Source organism: Panicum hallii, chromosome 1 (assembly GCF_002211085.1).
Source record: "Panicum hallii strain FIL2 chromosome 1, PHallii_v3.1, whole genome shotgun sequence".
Lineage (NCBI taxonomy): Eukaryota > Viridiplantae > Streptophyta > Magnoliopsida > Poales > Poaceae > Panicum > Panicum hallii.
The window spans coordinates 4,013,527-4,021,940 of NC_038042.1; the positions used below are offsets into that span (position 1 = coordinate 4,013,527).

Genomic DNA, 8,414 nt, shown 5'->3' on the forward strand with positions numbered 1-8,414 from the left:
ACACACACACACGAAGACACGGGCGGGCATACGGGAACGGTACAGGCTGCACGGGCCGTGCCGCCCTGCCCGCGCACGCCGCCACGTCCCCGTTTCCCCGGCGCAGGCGGGGGGCGAGCCCTGAGCGCGACAAGACATGGGCGCTCACATGGCCGCCGTGGGCGCATCGTAACATGTCGTACGATGATAACGACGATGACGACGCGCGCGTATTCACGCAGGGCACGAGCGTGTGCAGAGCTACTGTACACTCCCTCCACCCCACTCCACTCGCCGTCCGTTTCAGGGCCAGACACCGCGGGCGCAGGGCATGCGCTGCTGCCGCCGCCGGCGTGCGCGCGCCGCCCCGAGCCCGGGAACCAGCACCAGCACGAGCGCGAGAGCCCGGCACGCAACCGACCCGGTAGACGGTGGTGATCTGATCCCGGCGTGGTTTTTTGGCCATGCTCGTGCCCCCGGCTTGGCGGTCTCGGTCAAAAACGGCATGCATGCCCAACCGGAACCGCCCGATTCAGCTGCTCGGCGCCTCTGCAGTCTGTACGGTCGCGCCTCGGCCCGTCGTACGTCCTGCACGCGCGGTGCCCACCTTATCTTCCGGCGACCGGCGGTCGGCCGTCGAGCAAACCACCTCTGTCGCCGTACGGCTGGCGTCATCATCGGGCGGCCGACAACTGACCGGCCAACCGCGCCACCGTGCCATGCCGGCACCGGCCGGACGTTTGACCGCCACTGAGCTGCGGTGCCGCCGGAGCGTTCCGACTTGCGAGCTCCGAGCAGGGCTACCAACAACCGGAGGCGACGAGCCATGTTGAATGCTGCTTGCTGCTCATAGCCGAGCTCCGCGGCTGCGAGGGCGATCGTTAGGACGGTTGCTCCACTGCTGGGATTAATGGCAGGGAAATTCCGCTGCCGGATCGATGTCCATCGGCGCCTTCAAGGCCCTCCTTCCCTGCTGGCGGCCCACGCGGTCTCGTTGACATGTTTCTTACCCCGAGCGTGGCGGGAGCCGTGACGGGACGGCGAGCCCCGCTACCTGCGACTGCGAGGCGGGCCCCGCCGGCCGGGACCGGGGGACGGGGTCGCTGTCTTTGTTTTGCCCACGGCCACCCCCGCGCCCCATCCCCCCCCCCCCCCCCCCCACATCCTCTCATCCTTTGCTGCTGGGCGCCTCTGCTCTGCTTATAAGTAGGCAGCAGGGTGGCGTCCGGAGCGCAGAGGAGAGACGAAGGCAGTAGCCAAGCGCATCACAACTACACACTCTCTGTTCCTCTCTCTCCCTCCCGGGACTCCTCCTGTACCTTAGACAGGGACACCGTTGCCGCTTTCGGCACTGATCTCTCGAGGCCAGAATCCATGGCGCCGCCCCTCTCCTCCTGGCCATGGGCGAGCCTCGGCCAATACAAGGCAAATGATTACTACTCTTCCTCATCCTCCACCCCTTTTTTTGCGCCTTCATGTCCACATATATACATCTGTCTCTATATAGTTCTTTGACATATATGTATATATGCAGTACGTGTTGTTCGGCCCTCTGGTGTGGAAGGTGGTGCAGGAATGGCGGGAGCAGGGGGGCCTGCCGCTGGGCTCGTGGTGGCTGCACCTGCTGGTGCTGTTCGCCGTGCGCGGCCTCACCTACCAGTTCTGGTTCACCTACGGCAACATGCTTTTCTTCACCCGCCGCCGCCGCGTCGTCGCCGACGGCGTCGACTTCCGCCAGATCGACGCCGAGTGGGACTGGTGAGTACGTGTCTCGTGTCTTCTACCTTTGGCTGTAGCCGTAGCCTCCTCGTGAGCTCTAGTACGCTTCTCGGGGCTGCTGTTAGATTGCGAGCTGCATGGCATCCCGCAGCTAGCGCCACACCAAACAACTTTGGAGTCTGTGGTCATTCAAAGTGTGTGGATGGGCACACTTTGTATTGATGGCAGCTACTCGTAGCTTGCACGTACGCGTAAGCTGTAGCAGTTGAGGCAGCTTCTACGCTTCTAGTAGCATCTTCTATGTTCAGCTTGATTTTCAGAGTCGTTTATAGCTGGGGTTGAAGGTCCGAAAATAGATTTTATTTTTCTCAGTCAGCAACCTTCTCGTTTCTCTGCCATCAATCTCACCTCAGGTAAATAAAAAGGAAAAGTTACCGTACTTGTCCGCACGTCAATAACTAGAGTTGTCCGCATATCATCTGGTGCTTTATTAATTCTTCGTCCAGGGTGGTACAGTAGTAAAAATCGGTAATCTCGTTTGCCTGGAGGCTCCTGAGCTCTGCCTGACCCTGACGCCTGCCTGTGACTGTGCCCTGACCGTGCGGGCCCCACCTCGCAGGGACAACTTTCTGCTGCTGCAAACGCTGATCGGGGCCACGGTGGTCAACAGCCCACTGCTCCCGGGCCTGCGGCAGCTCTGCCTGTGGGACCCGCGCGGGTGGGCCGTGGCCCTGCTGCTGCATGTGGGCTTCTCAGAGCCGGTCTTCTACCTGGCCCACCGGGCCCTCCACCGGGCCCCGCTCTTCGCCCGCTACCACGCCGCGCACCACGCCTCCGGCGTCACCCAGCCGCTGACAGGTCCGGGATCCTCTCTGCGCCGGCTCTCCTCTGCATCAATCGATCTCTCCATGATTGCGCCATTATTATTGTTTCTCCGTCGTCTCGTCAATAAAAGCTCTCGCTGCTGACCGCCGTTTGGTGCAGCCGGGTTCGGCACGCCGCTGGAGAGCCTGCTCCTGACGCTGGCGATGGGGGCCCCGCTTGCGGGCGCCTTCCTGGTGGGCCACGGCTCCCTAGCCCTGGTGTATGGGCACGCCTTCGTGTTCGACTACCTGCGGGCCATGGGCTACAGCAACGTGGAGATCGTGTCGCCCAGGGTGTTCGATGCGTTCCCGCCGCTCAGATACATCCTCTACACGCCCTCGTGAGTACAAAAAGAATGTTTTCTTTTTCTTTGTGATGATACTAAAATGCAAGAAGAAAAAGAAAAACAACATGATGGGCGAAGAAACGTCCTGTTGGGTGGTAACGCTGTACCGCCATGGCATGTGACACTAGCAGCAGCTAGGAAAAGGCCAAGACTGGCCGAAATCAAGAAAGCTGTGGGCCCATCCAATGCAACGGAAATCGGAAAACTTGCAAGTGGCATTCCGCGGCAGTTCATCAACTCATCATGCATCGTCCTCCTTTCTTTCTACGCTGCTGTCGCCATTGATTTTGTTTTGACTGACCTGTCGTTGATCACTAGCGGTACGAAGCTTAGAATTAATGGCGTCAACAACTAACAACTTCTGCGCGCGACGCAGGTACCTGAGCCTGCACCACCGCGAGAGGCGCGGCAACTTCTGCCTGTTCATGCCGGCGCTGGACGCGGCGTTCGGCACCCTGGACGGGCGGGCGTGGGCGCTGCAGCGCGCGGCGTACGACGGCGCGGCGGGCGGCGGCGCGCTGGGCACGCCGGAGTTCGTGTTCCTGGCGCACGTGGTGGACATCATGTCGTCGATGCACGTGCCGTTCGCGCTCCGGTCGCTGAGCTCCGCCCCCTTCGCCAACCACTTCATCCTGCTCCCCTTCTGGCCCGTCGCCTTCGGATTCATGCTTCTCATGTGGTGCTGCTCCAAGACCTTCGTCGTCAGCTTCTACTACCTCCGCGGACACCTCCACCAGACATGGTCCGTGCCGCGCTACGGCTTCCAGGTACTTACGTGCGCGCCGGCAGCAATGGCGGTCCGCCGGGCTGGTCATGGACCGATGGCGACGGGCAAACCATGGTTTGCCTGTCGCGTCAAACCATGCATGGGTGTGCGATTAATTCTCGATGGCGTACGCCGGCGGATTTGACAGGCGTCTGCCTGCCAACTAATGCTGTGTCTTGTCTGTGGGCATGTCGACGTGACGCGACGCGACGCGCAGTACTTCCTGCCGGCGGCGAAGAAGGGCATCAACCACCAGATCGAGCTGGCGATCCTGCGGGCCGACAGGATGGGCGTCAAGGTCCTCAGCCTCGCCGCGCTCAACAAGGTCAGCTCACCAGCTTGTTTTTACTGCTAGGGTTTTAACCGCTGCCGGCCGGTACATCAGTACCTGATCGTAGCTGTATATCGGTCCCCTTTTTACCTTGACGAGTCGGTGCTCACGTGATGCGTGCTGGCACGGACGACGCGCGCGTCGCAGTTGGGCACGCGCGGCATGGGTTGGGTTGGCCGAGCACAGTGGCTGAGCAGAAAGATCACTGGCATCCATCCATCCATGATCCGTCCGTCCGGTTCCGTCCATTATTGCGAGACGGGGATGAGTCATCGTGCGCGCATGTGGCCGCATTGAAGGCCGGCCGGCCGGCGGCCGGCGGCAGTGCCGAGCCGGCCACGCCACGCAACCTCGCGGCCGGGTACGCGACGAGACGCACGGCCGGCCGGCAGCGGTGGCCGAGCCGGCGAGCAAACCGCCCGCACCCCGCAGTGCGTGCGTGCGGAGGAGAGCTACGATGGCCAGGCAGGCGAGGGCTCATTGATGGGATGCCGGCATGCCGGGGGTTGTCTCGTCCTCGTCTCCCTTCGGCGTCGGCTCCTGGCGGGGGAGGGGAGGGAAGAAGGGATCGGAGAGCAGCAGCGTTGGAGCCGTGTCCGTGTCGCGCGCCGCGATGCCAGCCCGCGGCCGGCCACCGGGACCGGGGCGAGGCGCGCCGTGGCAGAGCGGCCGCGTGCCCGTGAGTCATGGGTCGGTTTCGTGGGATCGAATCAGCCAATCCGGATGTGTGTGGTGGTGGTCGTGGTGGTCCTCCTGCTCCAGCGCTCCACCACCATGAATGGGCCGGCAGTGTGGCGCAGCGCGGGGCCGTAGATCGGGCCCTGTCCCTGCGCGCCAATCGGACGGGTGTCGTGAGAGAACTGTAGGATCAGATGGAGAGAGACACAGCTGCTGCAGCCTACAGGGGCGGCACGCTCCGCTGCTGCAGCCTGCAGGCACGCCGCACACCTGTCTAGCTGCGCCCTTCAGTGCTCGCGCCCGCCCATATGACCCCCATGACACATCTGCACAGGAGTGACAGACAAAAGCTCTGCTCACCCGATTCAAATTCGAAACAGTACCGTGCTGAATTGAATGGCAAAAGCCGAACTGAAGATCCGAAAATTTTAGGGGCTGTTTGTATGCCTGTCTTAGGCGCCACACTGCGCTTAAGGTGCGGCGGCCGATTTGGCCGCCGCACCTGTGGCGCGAAATGTGTGGCGTGACGTGGCGTGTTAAGCAGGCATCCAAACAGTCCCGTACTGCACCGGGCGTCTGAGTTGGAGCAGGGCCCATTTTCAACGCGGTAATTTGTTTTTACTGCCGGGCAAAAATCGTGGCACGAGGCTAATGTTTTTTTTTCTTCCTACCTTCGTCTTGCGCTGCGTCGTCATCGTCGTCGTCAGAACGAGGCGCTGAACGGAGGCGGCACCCTGTTCGTGAACAAGCACCCGGACCTGCGGGTGCGGGTGGTGCACGGCAACACGCTGACGGCGGCCGTGATCCTCAACGAGGTCCCAAGCAACGTCAGGGAGGTGTTCCTCACCGGCGCCACCTCCAAGCTCGGCAGGGCCATCGCGCTCTACCTCTGCAGGAAGAAGATCAGGGTCCTGGTACGTCTCGTCAGCTAAAAGCTGCTCACGTGTCAGTCTGTCACACAAACGCATCGCCATTCGTAAAGCGTTCTCGGGTCCTCCCAATTACACCAGATGTTCACGATGTCGTCGGAGAGGTTCCTCAAGATCCAGCGGGAGGCGCCGCCGGAGTTCCAGCAGTACCTCGTGCAGGTCACCAAGTACCAGGCCGCGCAGAACTGCAAGGTACGCATGCCATGAGCCTGAACGTCTGCGTCGCGCTACCCCTGCACCTCTACCGCCCTACCTGACACGCTGAATTTGTTTGCAGACCTGGATCGTGGGCAAGTGGCTGTCGCCGCGGGAGCAGCGGTGGGCGCCGGCGGGGACGCACTTCCACCAGTTCGTGGTGCCGCCCATCATCGGCTTCCGGCGGGACTGCACCTACGGCAAGCTCGCGGCGATGCGGCTCCCCAAGGACGTGCGCGGGCTCAGCTCCTGCGAGTACACCATGGAGCGCGGCGTCGTGCACGCGTGCCACGCCGGCGGCGTCGTGCACTTCCTCGAGGGATGGGACCACCACGAGGTCGGCGCCATCGACGTCGACCGCATCGACGTCGTCTGGAAGGCGGCGCTCAAGCACGGCCTCGCGCCCGTGTGATTGCCCCCCGCCCACCCGCGCGCCGGGGTCTTGTCGCCCATACGTTAGTTCACCGTGGCTATTCATGTACTGTGGACGCCAGTAAAAAAAGAAAAAAAATGAGAGCGCGCGATTTGACGGTAGACCGGCCAAGATTTATAAAGACTCACCACTTCCTCACGGAGTAGTCATGTCTCCTTTTTGTTGGAATCTAATATTTTCCATGTAAATTTGAATTTAGATGAGTTGAATCTCAACAATTGGAAAAATAAAAATTGAAGCGGCAGCACCATGGGATACCCACGTGTCATGACGCTAGTGGAGGGAGTGGAAGGGAAGGGAAACGGATTCAAAAATTGGAATGATCTTTTCTCTCAAACCACATATTTCATTTAAAATATGTTTGAATCATAATATTTGTTATAATCAATGCTATAAAATGAGATCCAATATGATATTTTTATTCTTCTAGTTTAGCATTTCAACAATTCAGCGTACTAGTTCAAATTTTTTAATATGTAATTCCAGCATATACAATATACTATTTCAACATTTCAGCATATACTATTTCAGCGTACTAAATTGTTTTTTTCAAAATATTGAATGAGTTGATAAAAATATTGAATCCGGTATTACAAGATTGGTGTAGAAAAAAAACAAAATGAGATATAATAAAGAAACAAAAAAAACATGCGTAGGCGGATGGGCTTGCCTTCCTCCGCTCCTGAAGGCAACACTGCTGCTTCTGCGCTTGCTCATGCTACTTGCTAGGCTGGGCTGCGGCTGCGGCAACTGTCCGATTGGGCTGTGCGCTACTGGGCTTCAATCGGGCTGTGCGATTTCCCAACTTTCTATCGCACCGCACGAAAGATAAATAGGCCCAGCAACACGCGGCCCGGCAAGCGAGTGGAACAGAGCAGCCACGCGTGCCGTTTTACAGGTGCAGTCTTGCAGATGATTGGTGTGAGCCGAAGCAGGAAATCGTGGTCTCGTAGAGATGGCCAAGTAGCGACATTTTTAAAATGGAGGAGCCAAATATTAATATCATGGTTAATTTAGACTAGCAAATACGGGTCCGTTTGGAATGCAGGAATAGAAAACAGAGGAACATAAAAAAACGCGGGAATAAGTTATAACATAAAGTGAAAATATAGATGAATCAACGCGGCTGCACCACTCCACTCGACGACGGCAGCAAAGCCGAAGCCGAAGCACTACCGCAGCACCCACCCACAGTCCACATAATTTTGTAGTCAGCACCCACCCAGTTTAACCGGCCGGTATCATTATCGTTGTTGTTGCGCCCAATTTAGACGTTTATTTCTTCCTTTTAATCTTTTAATATAATAGACAGCTCTCCTCCCTGATCAAAATTTGGTATTTGGATTGCAGGAAAGGTAGCCCTTGCTTTGCCTATTGAAGTCCAAACGATCTGCTCTACCTGTGAAGAGAGAAAGCAAATCAAACAAAGATGGAAGGGGGGCACTATCTGCTCTCTTCCAATAGCAAAAAAAAAAAAAAAAAAATCTACCGAGCTAGCAGGCAAAGAGGAGATGGAGAAATCGGGCTGAATGATTTCTCGCTGCAAGCTTGATGGCTCACCTTGGCTTGCGCCTTTTTTTCTTCAGGACCCTGCCATTGTCAAGGCCGAGGGACTGGAGAAGAAAAGAAATGGAAGAGAGCAGTTGTGAGACGGAGACTGAGAAAGATGCTTTCCTTTAGGTTGGACTGGATTCTTATTTCCCTATGAAATGAACGTGCACCTTTGCCTTTTCTTAGAAACGGAAGACCGCAAACCTTTGTTCCAAACGCACTCAGCCAATTCCTTTCCAAAGGGAAGGAAAACTGCAAAATTCCTTGGAAATCCTCCAATCCAAACAGGTCATATGCGCGCAAGAATGTATACTAGGTCAATAGTAATAATTAACAAATACTACCTCCGCCCTTAAATATATAACATCATTAATTTTTTTATTTTATGCAAATAGATAAATATACAAGTTAAATATAAAGTACCATTAATGATATTTCAATCATTTTACTTTAGCTAACTAGTTGACTAAATAAATATTGTTAGCCAAAGTTTGATAAAAATTTAATAGTATCATATATTTAATATATTTAAGACGGAAGTTGTCTTAGACCAGGTGTTCAGGATAGTTCTATATGTTTTACTCCCACAAAACAAAATTTGGCAACGTTTTAGCATCCGGGCC

The 8,414-nt window shown here is 56.7% G+C and overlaps 1 protein-coding gene across 1 annotated transcript; it reads left to right on the forward strand.

Moving 5' to 3' along the window:
• The first annotated feature begins 1,224 nt into the window (after nucleotides 1–1,224).
• Nucleotides 1,225–6,473, forward strand: LOC112879481 (protein ECERIFERUM 3-like). The gene is made up of 9 exons (XM_025943743.1): nucleotides 1,225–1,404; nucleotides 1,514–1,737; nucleotides 2,318–2,556; nucleotides 2,683–2,902; nucleotides 3,285–3,675; nucleotides 3,892–3,999; nucleotides 5,391–5,597; nucleotides 5,694–5,804; nucleotides 5,890–6,473. Exons 1-9 carry the CDS (start codon nucleotides 1,354–1,356, stop codon nucleotides 6,217–6,219), a joined length of 1,881 nt encoding a protein of 626 aa, XP_025799528.1. The 5' UTR covers nucleotides 1,225–1,353; the 3' UTR covers nucleotides 6,220–6,473.
• Nucleotides 6,474–8,414: the final 1,941 nt, after the last annotated feature.

Bases quoted from the DNA above. Each gene is read 5' to 3' on its own strand.
- LOC112879481 (XM_025943743.1), top strand. From the start codon at position 1,354: ATGGCGCCGCCCCTCTCCTCCTGGCCATGGGCGAGCCTCGGCCAATAC. The intron at 1,405-1,513 runs GCAAATGATTAC...GTATATATGCAG, and splicing joins CGAGCCTCGGCCAATACAAG to TACGTGTTGTTCGGCCCTCT. The intron at 1,738-2,317 runs GTGAGTACGTGT...CCCACCTCGCAG, and splicing joins ATCGACGCCGAGTGGGACTG to GGACAACTTTCTGCTGCTGC.